At 48.5% G+C, this 16361-nt stretch overlaps 2 protein-coding genes and 1 long non-coding RNA gene across 19 annotated transcripts in view; all 3 read left to right on the top strand.

Annotated features, from left to right (window-relative positions):
* The first annotated feature begins 305 nt into the window (after positions 1-305).
* Positions 306-5178, top strand: LOC115183010 (ubiquitin-like modifier-activating enzyme 1). The gene is made up of 3 exons (XM_029744393.1): positions 306-437; positions 1083-1183; positions 3136-5178. The coding sequence occupies exons 1-3, from the start codon at positions 405-407 to the stop codon at positions 3269-3271; spliced, it is 270 nt and encodes an 89-aa protein (XP_029600253.1). The 5' UTR covers positions 306-404; the 3' UTR covers positions 3272-5178.
* A 1627-nt stretch (positions 5179-6805) lies between these two features.
* LOC115183008 (rho guanine nucleotide exchange factor 3) overlaps positions 6806-16361 on the top strand; it is a 14451-nt gene continuing 4895 nt past the window's right edge. For 11 of the 17 annotated variants that reach the window (XM_029744386.1, XM_029744384.1, XM_029744387.1 and 8 more), the window contains exons 1-5: positions 6807-7288; positions 8627-8678; positions 13010-13066; positions 14045-14104; positions 16338-16361. The exon at positions 16338-16361 is cut by the window's right edge and continues 84 nt beyond it. In XM_029744386.1, the coding sequence (XP_029600246.1) occupies positions 7245-7288; positions 8627-8678; positions 13010-13066; positions 14045-14104; positions 16338-16361 (237 nt within the window). In that variant the 5' untranslated portion in view covers positions 6807-7244. Of the gene's footprint in view, positions 7289-8626; positions 8679-13009; positions 13067-14044; positions 14105-16337 lie in introns of all 17 variants that reach the window. The other 6 variants (XM_029744376.1, XM_029744379.1, XM_029744378.1 and 3 more) reach the window with 2 other exon arrangements.
* On the top strand, positions 12623-13006 carry LOC115183009 (uncharacterized). The gene is made up of 2 exons (XR_003873937.1): positions 12623-12684; positions 12724-13006. It is a non-coding gene; the product is annotated as an uncharacterized LOC115183009 (long non-coding RNA).

Genomic DNA, 16361 nt, shown 5'->3' with positions numbered 1-16361 from the left:
CTCTCCATCTCTCCTCTCCCTCCCTCTCTCCATCTCTCCCCTCCCTCTCTCCCCTCCCTCCCTCTCTCCATCTCTCCTCTCCCTCCCTCCCTCTCTCCATCTCTCCTCTCCCTCCCTCTCTCCATCTCTCTTCTCATTCTCCCTCCTTCCCTCTCCCCTCCCTCCATCCTCTCTCCATCTCTCTTCTCATTCTCCCCTCCTTCCCTCTCTCCATCTCTCCTCTCCATCTCTCCCCTCCCTCCCTCTCTCCATCTCTCCTCTCCCTCCCTCTCTCCATCGCTCCTCTCCCCCCCTCTCTCCATCGCTCCTCTCCCCCCCCCTCTCTCCCTCCATAGTACTATGACATTGACTGGTCTCTGTGGGATCGTTTTGAGGTGAAGGGTCTGCAGCCCAATGGAGAGGAGATGACTCTCCGACAGTTCCTGGACTACTTCAAGGTACTTCCTCTTCCTCCTCTCACCATCCTCTTCTTCCTCTTACCATGCTCTTCCTCCTCTCACCATCCTCTTCCTCCTCTCACCATGCTCTTCCTCCTCTTACCATGCTCTTCCTCCTCTCACCATCCTCTTCCTCCTCTCACCATGCGCTTCCTCCTCTCACCATGCTCTTCCTCCTCTCACCATGCTCTTCCTCCTCTCACCATGCTCTTCCTCCTCTCACCATGCTCTTCCTCCTCTCACCATGCTCTTCCTCCTCTCACCATGCTCTTCCTCCTCTCACCATGCTCTTCCTCCTCTCACCATGCTCTTCCTCCTCTCACCATCCTCTTCCTCCTCTCACCATGCTCTTCCTCCCTGTAGAAGGAGCATCAGTTGGAGATCACCATGTTGTCTCCATGCTCTTCCTCCTCTCACCATCCTCTTCCTCCTCTCACCATGCTCTTCCTCCTCTCACCATGCTCTTCCTCCCTGTAGAAGGAGCATCAGTTGGAGATCACCATGCTGTCTCAGGGCGTCTCCATGCTCTTCCTCCTCTCACCATGCTCTTCCTCCCTGTAGAAGGAGCATCAGTTGGAGATCACCATGCTGTCTCAGGGCGTCTCCATGCTCTTCCTCCTCTCACCATGCTCTTCCTCCCTGTAGAAGGAGCATCAGTTGGAGATCACCATGCTGTCTCAGGGCGTCTCCATGCTCTACTCCTTCTTCATGCCTGCAGCCAAACTGAAGGAGAGGCTCCTGTTACCGTGAGTTCCCTTCTTTACAAACTCACCTGCTTTGTGTTCACACTTAGGACAGGATGGACACTAACACACACAACTTCCTGCCCTGATTGAGATGAAGGTCTGAAATGGAAGAATTAAATGTTTTATTGACGGTTAACCTCTCTAGGGTATGTGGGACGAAATCGTCCCACCTACTCAACAGCCAGTTGAATCCTGTGGCGCGTTATTCAAATACCTTTGAAATGCTATTACTTCAATTTCTCAAACATATGACTATTTTACAGCTATTTAAAGACAAGAATCTCGTTAATCTAACCCCACTGTCCGATTTCAAAAAGGCTTTCCAACGAAAGCAAAACATTAGATTATGTCAGCAGAGTACCCAGCCAGAAATAATCAGACACCCATTTTTCAAGCTAGCATATGTCACATAAACCCAAACCACAGCTAAATGCAGCACTAACCTTTTATGATCTTCATCAGATGACACACCTAGGACATTATGTTATACAATACATGCATGTCTGTTCAATCAAGTTCATATTTATATCAAAAACCAGCTTTTTACATTAGCATGTGGCGTTCAGAACTAGCATTCCCACCGAACACTTCCGGTGAATTTGCTAAATTACTCACGATAAACGTTCACAAAAAGCATAACAATTATTTTAAGAATTATACATACAGAACTCCTCTATGCACTCGATATGTCCGATTTTAAAATAGCTCTTCGGCAAAAGCACATTTTGCAATATTCTGAGTAGATAGCCCGGCATCACAGGGCTAGCTATTTTGACACCCACCAAGTTTGGCACTCACCAAACTCAGATTTACTATAAGAAAAATTGGATTACCTTTGCTGTTCTTCGTCAGAATGCACTCCCAGGACTTCTACTTCATCCACAAATGTTGTTTTGGTTCAAAATAATCCATAGTTATGTTCAAATATCCTCTGTTTTGTTCTTCCGTTCAAGACACTATCCGAACGGTGACGCGCAGACGCGTATCGTGACAAAAAAAATCTAAATATTCCATTACCGTACTTCGAAGCATGTCAAACGCTGTTTAAAATCTATTTTTATGCGATTTTTCTCGTAAAAAAGCGATAATATTCCGACCGAGAAACGTCCTTTCCGTTCAAAGACTCAAAATCTAAAATGGACTCTTCACGTGCACGCCCGTCTCATTGTTCTCAGATCGACCACTTACCAAATGCGCTACTGTTTTTCAGCCATGGGCTGCAAAGTCATCATTCAACGTTCTGGCGCCTTCTGAGAGCCTATGGGAGCCTTAGAAAGTGTCACGTTACAGCAGAGATCCTCAGTTTTCAATAAAGAGAGTATAGAAGGCCAAGAAATGGTCAGAGAGGGCACTTCCTGTACAGAATCTTCTCAGGTTTTGGCCTGCCATATGAGTTCTGTTATACCTACAGACACCATTCAAACAGTTTTAGAAACTTTAGGGTGTTTTCTATCCAAATCAAACAATTATATGCATATTCTAATTTCTGGGCAGTAGTAATAACCAGATTAAATCGGGTATGTTTTTTTATCCAGATGTGAAAATACTGCCCCCTATCCTAGAGAGGTTAACAACAGGAAGGAGCCGAACTTAAACATGAGTAATCTAAAGTTTCTCCATTTACCAGAGATGACTTGTTTAGAATGTTGAGTCTTTTCTCTCCTCCTCTCTCCCCTCTCCTCTCCCCTCTCTCCCCCTCCTCTCCCCTCTCTCCCCCTCTCCCCTCTCTCCCCCTCTCCCCTCTCTCCCCCCTTTTCCTCTCTCCCCCCTTTTCCTCTCTCCCCCCTTTTCCTCTCTCCCCCCTTTTCCTCTCTCTCCCCCCTTTTCCTCTCTCCCCCCCTTCTCCTCTCTCCCCCCTTCTCCTCTCTCTCCTCTCCTCCCCCTTCTCCTCTCTCTCCTCTCCTCCCCCTCTCCTCTCTCTCCTCTCCTCTCTCCTCCCCCCTCCTCTCCAGGATGACAGAGATTGTGACCAAGGTTTCTAAGAAGAAGCTGGGGAAGCATGTTAAAGCCCTGGTGTTTGAGCTGTGCTGCAACGACCTGACTGACGAAGATGTGGAGGTTCCCTACGTCCGATACACCATCCGCTGAACACACACACACACACACACACACACCGGCCAACCACCGAGGGAGGAGAGAAGAGAAGGCTTTGGATAAGTCACTTGGTTTAAATGGTTATTGGAGCACTGATTGGTTGAGAAGATGAGTCCAAAATGTCACCCTATTCCCTATATAGTACAGGACTTTAGACCAGTGAAAGTATTGTATTATATAGCGTGTCATTGTGGGTGCTCGTGTTGTGTTGAGGGGCTGTAGGGATGGAGTTTGTATATTAGACTTTTTAGACTTTCTGTTTATCTGCTTATTTTAATGCTATTAAGGGTTTAGTAGCTTAGTGTCTCTACCCTCTACCCTGCCGCTCTGGTTCCCTGTACCCTACCGCTGTGGTTCCCTGTACCCTACCGCTGTGGTTCCCTGTACCCTACCGCTGTGGTTCCCTGTACCCTACCGCTGTGGTTCCCTGTACCCTACCGCTGTGGTTCCCTGTACCCTACCGCTCTGGTTCCCTGTACCCTACCGCTCTGGTTCCCTGTACCCTACCGCTCTGGTTCCCTCTACCCTACCGCTGTGGTCCCCTGTACCCTACCGCTCTGGTCCCCTCTACCCTACCGCTCTGGTCCCCTGTACCCTACCGCTCTGGTCCCCTGTACCCTACCGCTCTGGTTCCCTGTACCCTGCCGCTCTGGTCCCCTGTACTCTACCGCTCTGGTCCCCTCTACCCTACCGCTCTGGTCCCCTGTACCCTACCGCTCTGGTCCCCTGTACCCTGCTGCTCTGGTTCCCTGTACCCTGCTGCTCTGGTTCCCTGTACCCTACCGCTGTGGTTCCCTGTACCCTACCGCTCTGGTCCCCTGTACCCTGCTGCTCTGGTTCCCTGTACCCTGCTGCTCTGGTTCCCTGTACCCTACCGCTGTGGTTCCCTGTACCCTGCCGCTCTGGTCCCCTCTACCCTACCGCTCTGGTCCCCTGTACCCTACCGCTCTGGTTCACTGTACCCTGCCGCTCTGGTTCCCTGTACCCTACCGCTCTGGTTCACTGTACCCTGCCGCTCTGGTCCCCTGTACCCTACCGCTCTGGTTCCCTGTACCCTACCGCTCTGGTTCCCTGTACCCTACCGCTCTGGTCCCCTGTACCCTACCGCTCTGGTCCCCTGTACCCTACCGCTCTGGTTCCCTCTACCCTACCGCTCTGGTCCCCTGTACCCTACCGCTCTGGTCCCCTGTACCCTACCGCTGTGGTTCCCTCTACCCTGCCGCTCTGGTCCCCTGTACCCTACCGCTCTGGTCCCCTGTACCCTACCGCTCTGGTCCCCTGTACCCTACCGCTGTGGTTCCCTGTACCCTACCGCTCTGGTTCCCTCTACCCTACCGCTCTGGTTCCCTCTACCCTACCGCTCTCTCTCCTCCCCTGACTGTTGCTTTTTGCATTTTAAAACACAAATCATGACATGACCCAGTAACGCCAAAAAAAAGTAATTCAGGGTCTTCATGATGGAATTTGTATAACAGAAATGAAAGACCACTATTTTCCTCCCAAATCAAAATCACTGCCTTGCATTCTAGTTTGACTGTAAATGCAGATCTGTGGTGAATGAACTCTTGAGATGGGGACCCCCAGGGTTGGTCCTGTAACAGGTGTATGTGACTACTGCCCTTCTATCTGGCTTTAAGGGAAAGGGGTCACGTCACTTGAGTTAATATTATTATTTTTTGGACTGTTTTTCATTTTGTTTTTGTTTCCTGTTTTTCTTTTGGGACGGACTAGTCTGCACCTTTTTTTAGGATCATCTGCTCTGTTTCCTGTTTTGTTTGTTAACCCCCCCTCCCAGTGACCCATTAGAGTGGAGGCAGAGTGAGAGGTGTAGTCGTTCTGGTATAGCTGTCATGGGAGCACTTTGTGTGATGAGTAGTGATGAATAAAGATGTAAAAACCTGTGACGTCTCCTCTTCTCTGTTCACTCGAGGGTTTCTGTTGCGGGAGACGTGTGCAACGCTAGCCTGGTCCCAGATCTGTTTGTGCCGTCTTGTCACGTCCTATGGTCTTTGTAAAGACCACACAAACATGTGGGGGACCAGGCTTGTAAAAATCATGTCTTGGGGAAATCTAGAAATGTACTGCAGGATCTGAGTCTAGTGAATTACATTATGGTTCCCCCAGGGCTAGGGATGGTTCCCCCCAGGGCTAGGGATGGTTCCCCCCAGGGCTAGGGATGGTTCCCCCCAGGGCTAGGGATGGTTCCCCCAGGGCTAGGGATGGTTCCCCCCAGGGCTAGGGATGGTTCCCCCCAGGGCTAGGGATGGTTCCCCCCAGGGCTAGGGATGGTTCCCCCCAGGGCTAGGGATGGTTCCCCCCAGGGCTAGGGATGGTTCCCCCCAGGGCTAGGGATGGTTCCCCCCCAGGGCTAGGGATGGTTCCGCCCAGGGCTAGGGATGGCTCGCCCAGGGCTAGTGATGTGATGTATTAATGGTTAATTAATGTACCTGTTCAACACTGTGGTTAATAGCAGCAGGGTTGTACCTGTTCAATACTCTGGTTAATAGCAGCAGGGTTGTACCTGTTCAATACTCTGGTTAATAGCAGCAGGGTTGTACCTGTTCAATACTCTGGTTAATAGCAGCAGGGTTGTACCTGTTCAATACTCTGGTTAATAGCAGCAGGGTTGTACCTGTTCAATACTCTGGTTAATAGCAGCAGGGTTGTACCTGTTCAATACTCTGGTTAATAGCAGCAGGGTTGTACCTGTTCAATACTCTGGTTAATAGCAGCAGGGTTGTTCCTGTTCAATACTCTGGTTAATAGCAGCAGGGTTGTACCTGTTCAAATACTCTGGTTAATAGCAGCAGGGTTGTACCTGTTCAATACTCTGGTTAATAGCAGCAGGGTTGTACCTGTTCAATACTCTGGTTAATAGCAGCAGGGTTGTACCTGTTCAATACTCTGGTTAATAGCAGCAGGGTTGTACCTGTTCAATACTCTGGTTAATAGCAGCAGGGTTGTACCTGTTCAATACTCTGGTTAATAGCAGCAGGGTTGTACCTGTTCAATACTCTGGTTAATAGCAGCAGGGTTGTACCTGTTCAATACTCTGGTTAATAGCAGCAGGGTTGTACCTGTTCAATACTCTGGTTAATAGCAGCAGGGTTGTACCTGTTCAATACTCTGGTTAATAGCAGCAGGGTTGTACCTGTTCAATACTCTGGTTAATAGCAGCAGGGTTGTACCTGTTCAATACTCTGGTTAATAGCAGCAGGGTTGTTCCTGTTCAATACTCTGGTTAAGAAGTGCATACTGGACTAAAGTAAAATAAAAACAAGCGTTTGTTATTGGCCAAATTCAGCTTGGTCCCTCCCCTTCTTTTTGGCCCCTACTGACCTCTAGGTATGATGCTGCTTTGTTCATGTTGTCAAAGCCTTTATGAGGTCGAGTAGTGAACTAGGTCAACTGGCTCACTTCCTGTATCTGACAACACTGTAATGGCTTTATGATCAGTATTTCTAATGTACTAGGTCAACTGGCTCACTTCCTGTATCTGACAACACTGTAATGGCTTTGTGATCAGTATTTCTGATGTACTAGGTCAACTGGCTCACTTCCTGTATCTGACAACACTTTAATGGCTTTATGATCAGTATTTCTGATGCATTTCATTGACCAGTCGTCTGTACAGTTTGAGACATTAGTGTTAACAGGGTTCAGTTGTCTGAGCCGCATGTTGGAAACCGAACACAGCGGATACGTGAAAGATGTTCTGTCAGAGGATGTGGTTTTTAGTACGAGAGAGCAAGGGGAAGAGAGAGGGGGAGGAAGGGAGGAGTCTGTTCTCTGTCTCTCTGTCTCTCGCCGTCTCTGGGAAGAACCAGAACAGATGAGCGACAGGTGAGCGTAGTGGAGGGAGGGAGAGAGAGGACTGAGGTTAGGATCCAGTTGTTATTTTAACTTGTGTCTTGGGAGGATGTTCTTTGTGTTGGAGACGATGCTTTGATGAGAGAGAAAGCGAGGGATGATGGAGAGAGATGAGACTGAAGGCTGCACTCGGACTTCCTGGTATGTTCTCTTGTTTTTCTCTTTCAGACTCTTGTTTCCCCTCACTGAGCTCTCTCTTTCCTCTCTCACTCTACCCGATGTCATATAGAGAGCATTGTTACCAGGTTTTGTCTGCTGGGGTTAAAATGGACCTTGTTCCAATATCTCAAATGCCTATCCTACGTCCTTGGTCTTACTGACTATTGAAGATGGACCGGACACTGTTACTTTTTCATGTCAGAGCAGATTAGAGATACAGCAAGGAAGAAGTGAGAGCGGGGATGCATGTTATTAGTATTGGGACAAGGCCCTGGAGGAGGCCTGCATGTTATTAGTATTGGGACGAGGCCCTGGAGGAGGCCTGCATGTTATTAGTATTGGGACAAGGCCCTGGAGGAGGGCTGCATGTTATTAGTATTGGGACGAGGCCCTGGAGGAGGGCTGCATGTTATTAGTATTGGGACAAGGCCCTGGAGGAGGCCTGCATGTTATTAGTATTGGGACAAGGCCCTGGAGGAGGCCTGCATGTTAACAGTATTGGGACGAGGCCCTGGAGGAGGCCTGCATGTTAACAGTATTGGGACAAGGCCCTGGAGGAGGCCTGCATGTTATTAGTATTGGGACAAGGCCCTGGAGGAGGGCTGCATGTTATTAGTATTGGGACGATGCCCTGGAGGAGGGATGCATGTTAACAGTATTGGGACGAGGCCCTGGAGGAGGCCTGCATGTTAACAGTATTGGGACGAGGCCCTGGAGGAGGCCTGCATGTTAACAATATTGGGACGAGGCCCTGGAGGAGGCCTGCATGTTAACAGTATTGGGACGAGGCCCTGGAGGAGGCCTGCATGTTAACAGTATTGGGACGAGGCCTGCATGTTTGTAGTATTGGGAGGAGGCCTGCATGTTAACAGTATTGGGACGAGGCCCTGGAGGAGGCCTGCATGTTTGTAGTATTGGGACGAGTCCCTGGAGGAGGCCTGCATGTTAACAGTATTGGGACGAGGCCCTGGAGGAGGGCTGCATGTTAGTAGTATTGGGACGAGGCCCTGGAGGAGGCCAGCATGTTATTAGTATTGGGACGAGGCCCTGGAGGAGGGCTGCATGTTAGTAGTATTGGGACGAGGTCCTGGAGGTGGCCAGCATGTTATTAGTATTGGAACAAGGCGCTGGAGGAGGGATGCATGTTAACAGTATTGGGACGAGGCCCTGGGGTTCGTCTAAAGGTATCGGTAGCTTCCTGGTTCTACTTCTCACTGTGCTTTCTGTCTTCTGCTCTTAATGACCATATTAACAATGTAGTGCAGGTTTAAAATCATTCTGTCTCTCTGTGTCTTATGACCTTTTCGATGTGTTTTCTAGGTCTGATGTACAGAGGGCTACCCACTCCACCAGCCCCCCAGACCATGCAGGAGTAAGTTTCTCATGTTACATCCCTCTAATTTGACCCCCCCATCGGGGACCCCCCCCCCCATCAGGGACCCCCCCCATCATAATCAGAACACAACTCAAATGTAGTAAAAAAAAATATGAAAATTGTCTACAAGGAGTTTTTACTATGACGTCTGCATGGCTGGACGAACCAAGTCTAGAATTTTTTGAAAGCTTTCCTCTGGCATCGGAGAGAACATTTTAGCACTTTTCAAACTCATTTCCTGCAATTCCACACAGTTTTGTCATGCGGCAGAGAGAGATTTATTGTTGTTGCAGCTTTTTGAAGCTAATTTCCTGCAATTCTACACATTTTTTGCCACGAGGTAGAGAGAACTTTGCAGTTTTAAAGTTTAAATTACAGAAGTACTGTATATACCAATGTCCTCTATGAGTGTCCCAGACCCATGTTGCCCAGGGTTAAGAACAGACATACCACATTGTATTATACACTTTAAACTTATTCCACGGATCCCGTCGCAAAACGTTGTTTAATCTGCTTTTACTAATATTCATTCAAGTCCCAGTGGTAATTGTGCTATGATGGTATTTTTTGTTTATTTTTTTTAATCATTTTAATTGAAAACAATCAGTCAGGTACTGCATAGTTACCACAGTCAGGTACTGCGTAGTTACCACAGTCAGGTACTGCATAGTTACCACAGTCAGGTACTGCGTAGTTACCACAGTCAGGTACTGCATAGTTACCACAGTCAGGTACTGCGTAGTTACCACAGTCAGGTACTGCGTAGTTACCACAGTCCAGTCAGGTACTGCATAGTTACCACAGTCAGGTACTGCGTAGTTACCACAGTCAGGTACTGCGTAGTTACCACAGTCAGGTACTGCGTAGTTACCACAGTCAGGTACTGCGTAGTTACCACAGTCCAGTCAGGTACTGCATAGTTACCACAGTCAGGTACTGCGTAGTTACCACAGTCAGGTACTGCGTAGTTACCACAGTCAGGTACTGCGTAGTTACCACAGTCAGGTACTGCGTAGTTACCACAGTCAGGTACTGCGTAGTTACCACAGTCAGGTACTGCATAGTTACCACAGTCCAGTCAGGTACTGCATAGTTACCACAGTCAGGTACTGCGTAGTTACCACAGTCAGGTACTGCGTAGTTACCACAGTCAGGTACTGCGTAGTTACCACAGTCCAGTCAGGTACTGCATAGTTACCACAGTCAGGTACTGCGTAGTTACCACAGTCAGGTACTGCATAGTTACCACAGTCAGGTACTGCGTAGTTACCACAGTCCAGTCAGGTACTGCATAGTTACCACAGTCAGGTACTGCGTAGTTACCACAGTCAGGTACTGCGTAGTTACCACAGTCAGGTACTGCGTAGTTACCACAGTCAGGTACTGCGTAGTTACCACAGTCAGGTACTGCGTAGTTACCACAGTCAGGTACTGCGTAGTTACCACAGTCAGGTACTGCGTAGTTACCACAGTCAGGTACTGCGTAGTTACCACAGTCAGGTACTGCGTAGTTACCACAGTCAGGTACTGCGTAGTTACCACAGTCAGGTACTGCGTAGTTACCACAGTCCAGTCGGGTACTGCGTAGTTACCACAGTCCAGTCGGGTACTGCGTAGTTACCACAGTCCAGTCGGGTACTGCGTAGTTACCACAGTCCAGTCGGGTACTGCGTAGTTACCACAGTCCAGTCGGGTACTGCGTAGTTACCACAGTCCAGTCGGGTACTGCGTAGTTACCACAGTCCAGTCGGGTACTGCGTAGTTACCACAGTCCAGTCGGGTACTGCGTAGTTACCACAGTCCAGTCGGGTACTGCGTAGTTACCACGTCCAGTCGGGTACTGCGTAGTTACCACAGTCCAGTCGGGTACTGCGTAGTTACCACAGTCACAGTCGGGTAACTGCGTAGTTACCACAGTCCAGTCGGGTACTGCGTAGTTACCACAGTCCGTCGGTACTGCGTAGTTCCACAGGTCCAGTCAGGTACTGCGTAGTTACCACAAGTCGTACGCGGAGTTAACCACAGTCAGTACGCGTATTTACCACAGTCGGTACTGCGTAGTTACCACAGTCAGGTACTGCGTAGTTACCACAGTCAGGTACTGCGTAGTTACCACAGTCAGGTACTGCGTATTTACCACAGTCAGGGTACTGCGTAGTTACCACGTCAGGTACTGCGTAGTTACCACAGTCAGGTACTGCGTAGTTACCACAGTCGGGTACTACGCAGTACCCACAGTCAGGTACTGCGTAGTTACCACAGTCAGGTACTGCGTAGTTACCACAGTCAGGTACTGCGTAGTTACCACAGTCCAGTCGGGTACTGCGTAGTTACCACAGTCCGGTACTGCGTAGTTACCACAGTCGGGTAACTGCGTAGTTACCACAGTCGGTACTGCGTAGTTACCACAGTCCGGGTACTGCGTAGTTTACCACAGTCGGGTACTGCGTAGTTACCACAGTTCGGGTACTCTGCGTAGTTACCACAGTCGGGTACTGCGTAGTTACCACAGTCGGGTACTGCGTAGTTACCACAGTCGGGTACTGCGTAGTTACCACAGTCGGGTACTGCGTAGTTACCACAGTCGGGTACTGCGTAGTTACCACAGTCGGGTACTGCGTAGTTACCACAGTCGGTTACTGCTTAGTTACCACAGCGTCGGGTACTGCGTAGTTACCACAGTAGGGTACTGCGTAGTTACCACAGTCGGGTACTGCGTAGTTACCACAGTCGGGTATGCGTAGTTACCACAGTCGGGTACTGCGTAGTTACCACAGTAGGGTTAATGCGTAGTTACCACAGTCGGGTACTGCGTAGTTACCACAGTCGGGTACTGCGTAGTTACCACAGTCGAGTACTGCGTAGTTACCACAGTCGGGTTACTGCGTAGTTACCACAGTCGGGTAACTGCGTAGTTACCACAGTCGGGTACTGCGTAGTTACCACAAGTCGGGTACTGCGTAGTTACCACAGTCGGGTACTGCGTAGTTACCACAGTCGGGTACTGCGTAGTTACCACAGTCGGTACTTCGTAGGTACCAACAGTCGGGTACTGCGTATTACCACAGTCCGGGGTACTGCGTAGTTTACCACAGTCGGGTACTCTAGTCGGGTACTGCGTAGTTCCACATCCAGTCGGGTACTGCGTAGTTACCACAGTCCAGTCGGGGTACTGCGTAGTTACCACAGTCCAGTCGGGGTACTGCGTAGTTACCACAGTCCAGTCGGGTACTGCGTAGTTACCACAGTCCAGTCGGGTACTGCGTAGTTACCACAGTCCAGTCGGGTACTGCGTAGTTACCACAGTCGGGTACTGCGTAGTTACCACAGTCGGGTACTGCGTAGTTACCACAGTCCGGGTAACTGCGTAGTTACCACAGTCGGGTACTGCTAGTTACCACAGTCGGGTACTGCGTAGTTACCACAGTCGGGTACTGCGTAGTTACCACAGTCGGGTACTGCGTAGTTACCACAGTCGGGTACTGCGTAGTTACCACAGTCGGGTACTGCGTAGTTACCACAGTCGGGTACTGCGTAGTTACCACAGTCGGGTACTGCGTAGTTACCACAGTCGGGTACTGCGTAGTTACCACAGTCGGGTACTGCGTAGTTACCACAGTCGGGTACTGCGTAGTTACCACAGTCGGGTACTGCGTAGTTACCACAGTCGGGTACTGCGTAGTTACCACAGTCGGGTACTGCGTAGTTACCACAGTCGGGTACTGCGTAGTTACCACAGTCGGGTACTGCGTAGTTACCACAGTCGGGTACTGCGTAGTTACCACAGTCGGGTACTGCGTAGTTACCACAGTCGGGTACTGCGAGTTACCACAGTCGGGTACTGCGTAGTTACCACAGTCGGGTACTGCGTAGTTACCACAGTCGGGTACTGCATAGTTACCACAGTCAGGTACTGCATAGTTACCACAGTCAGGTACTTCATAGTCAGGTACTGCATAGTCAGGTACTGCATAGTTATCACAGTCAGGTACTTCATAGTCAGGTACTGCATAGTCAGGTACTGCATAGTTATCACAGTCAGGTACTTCATAGTCAGGTACTGCATAGTCAGGTACTGCATAGTCAGGTACTGCATAGTCAGGTACTGCATAGTCAGGTACTGCATAGTCAGGTACTGCATAGTTATCACAGTCAGGTACTTCATAGTCAGGTACTTCATAGTCAGGTACTGCATAGTCAGGTACTGCATAGTCAGGTACTGCATAGTCAGGTACTGCATAGTTATCAGAAATGATTTGATATTGATATACTAACCACTTTGAGAACCCCTGATTGGTCTCTGTCACTAAGTTTGTTTGTCTGTGTAGAAAAAGAGGAAGCAGGATCCAGGTTCTGAGAGCATCGTCAGAATCACAGAGGACCGAGTGAGTGATACACCGCCTCAGAATCCTATCTACATCTCGCTCTCTGTTATACACTTCCTGGCTCTCTCTTTTCCTCTCGCTGTTTCTCTCTCTCTCTTTCCTTCTTCATCAATCTCTCTCTCTCTCTCTCTCTCTCTCTCTCTCTCTTTCCTTCATCAATCTCTCTCTCTCTCTCTCTCTTTCCTTCATCAATCTCTCTCTCTCTCTCTCTCTCTCTCTCTCTCTCTCTCTCTCTCTCCTTCTTCATCAATCTCTTTCTCGGTCTCTCTTGTCTGTTTTAACGGAAACTGAGCGTCTCCTCTGCAGCCACAGACTTGAACAGAGACAGAGACCTCAGCGGAACAGGCTGTTGACAGACAGAAACAGGGACACTGAACACTCTGTTCATCTCTGCTCTCTGTCTCTACTGAAACGTGTTTTCCTCTACTCATCGCTGATCGCTGAAAGGACAGGATAGGTTTTCATTATGGTGCTAAACACACACACACACCACATTTCTCAGTCTGGACACACACTAGTGTTTTTAATAACTTTTAATAGTAAAATGTGTGAATAGTCCAGTCACCTAATATTAAATAGATAAGAAGTTAAAAAGTCTTGTGTTCCAGTCACAAACAGCTGTAGTAGATGTGGTGACTGGCAGCCATTTCAGATTTGACTCAACTAGTCTTCCTCTTCTAGAGACTCGCACAGGAAACAGGAACTGAGCCTCGCAACAATATCTTCTGTCTCTCCCTCGCCATCTCTCTCTCGCCATCTCTCCTCTTTCTGTCTCTATCTCGCTCTTGCTCATTGATTGATTGGTCTTATATGTATATATTTATATTCCGGTTTATGACATTGCTCGTTCTGATATTTCTTAATTTATTTATGTATATATTTTTTTCTGGTTTAATCATCTTGCTGCATGTGTACGTGACCAGTAAACTTTGATTTTGACTGACTTCATTCTCTTCTGTGATTGGTTATTTCTGGCAGGATGACGAGGATGATGATGATGACGACGATATGATGTCAGACCTGATGAAGGACTCTGAGGTGTGTGTGCTGTATGAGGAGGTGGAGTCTAACGGCTAGGGGGATGAAGTCAACTATAGTGGGGGAAAAAGGTATTTGATCCCCTGCTGATTTTGTACGTTTGCCCACTGATAAAGAAAGGATCAGTCTATAATTTTAATGGTAGGTTTATTTGAACAGTGAGAGACAGAATAACAAAAGAAAATATCCAGAAAAACGCATGTCAAAAATGTTATCAATTGATTTGCATTTTAATGAGGGAAATAAGTATTTGACCCCCTCTCAATCAGAAAGATTTCTGGCCCCCAGGTGTCTTTTATACAGGTAACGAGCTGAGATTAGGAGCACACTCTTAAAGGGAGTGCTCCTAACCGCAACTTGTTACCGGTATAAAAGACACCTGTCCACAGAAGCAATCAATCAATCAGATTCCAAACTCTCCACCATGGCCAAGACCAAAGAGCTCTCCAAGGATGTCAGGGACAAGATTGTAGACCTACACGAGGCTGGAATGGGCTACAAGACCATCGCCAAGCAGCTTGGTGAGAAGGTGACAACATTTGGTGCGATTATTCGCAAATGGAAGAAACACAAAAGAATTGTCAATCTCCCTCGGCCTGCGGCTCCATGCAAGATCTCACCTCGTGGAGTTGCAATGATCATGAGAACGGTGAGGAATCAGCCCAGAACTACACGGGAGGATCTTGTCAATGATCTCAAGGCAGCTGGGACCATAGTCACCAAGAAAACAATTGGTAACACACTACGCCGTGAAGGACTGAAATCCTGCAGCGCCCGCAAGGTCCCCCTGCACAAGAAAGCACATATACATGCCCGTCTGAAGTTTGCCAATGAACATCTGAATGATTCAGAGGACAACTGGGTGAAAGTGTTGTGGTCAGATGAGACCAAAATGGAGCTCTTTGGCATCAACTCAACTCGCCGTGTTTGGAGGAGGAGGAATGCTGCCTATGACCCCAAGAACACCATCTCCACCGTCAAACATGGAGGTAGAAACATGCTTTGGGGGTGTTTTTCTGCTAAGGGGACAGAACAACTTCACCGCATCAAAGGGACGATGGACGGGGCCATGTACCATCAAATCTTGGGTGAGAACCTCCTTCCCTCAGCCAGGGCATTGAAAATGGGTCGTGGATCGGTATTCCAGCATGACAATGACCCAAAACACACGGCCAAGGCAACAAAGGAGTGGCTCAAGAAGAAGCACATTAAGGTCCTGGAGTGGCCTAGCCAGTCTCCAGACCTTAATCCCATAGAAAATCTGTGGAGGGAGCTGAAGGTTCGAGTTGCCAAACGTCAGCCTCGAAAACGTAATGACTTGGAGAAGATCTGCAAAGAGGAGTGGGACAAAATCCCTCCTGAGATGTGTGCAAACCTGGTGGCCAACTACAAGAAACGTCTGACCTCTGTGATTGCCAACAAGGGTTTTGCCACCAAGTACTAAGTCATGTTTTGCAGAGGGGTCAAATACTTATTTCCCTCATTAAAATGCAAATAATTTTATAACATTTTTTACATGTTTTTCTGGATTTTTTGGTTGTTATTCTGTCTCTCACTGTTCAAATAAACCTTCCATTAAAATGATAGACTGATCATTTCTTTGTCAGTGGGCAAACGTACAAAATCAGCAGGGAATCAAATACTTTTTTCCCCCCTCACTGTATGAGGAGGTGTAGTCTAACGGTACTGTATGTCCCATGTCTCTGAGGTACTGTATGTCCCATCGAGTCTCTGAGGTACTGTATGTCCCATCGTGTCTCTGAGGTACTGTATGTCCCATCGTGTCTCTGAGGGACTGTATGTCCCATGTCTCTGAGGGACTGTATGTCCCATCACGTCTCTAAGGGACTGTATGTTCCATGTCTCTGAGGTACTGTATGTCCCATGTCTCTGAGGGACTGTATGTCCCATGTCTCTGAGGGACTGTATGTCCCATCGTGTCTCTGAGGGACTGTATGTCCCATGTCTCTGAGGGACTGTATGTCCCATCGTGTCTCTGAGGTACTGTATGTCCCATGTCTCTGAGGGACTGTATGTCCCATCACGTCTCTAAGGGACTGTATGTCCCATCGCGTCTCTGAGGTACTGTATGTCCCATGTCTCTGAGGGACTATATGTCCCATGTCTCTGAGGGACTGTATGTCCCATGTCTCTGAGGGACTGTATGTCCCATGTCTCTGAGGGACTGTATGTCCCATGTCTCTGAGGGACTGTATGTTCCATGTCTCTGCAGGAGCCCAGCAATAAAAGGGTTAAG

The sequence above is a fragment of the Salmo trutta genome, unplaced genomic scaffold (assembly GCF_901001165.1).
Source record: "Salmo trutta unplaced genomic scaffold, fSalTru1.1, whole genome shotgun sequence".
NCBI classification, from domain to species: domain Eukaryota; kingdom Metazoa; phylum Chordata; class Actinopteri; order Salmoniformes; family Salmonidae; genus Salmo; species Salmo trutta.
This window is presented reverse-complemented; position numbering and strand designations above follow the sequence as displayed.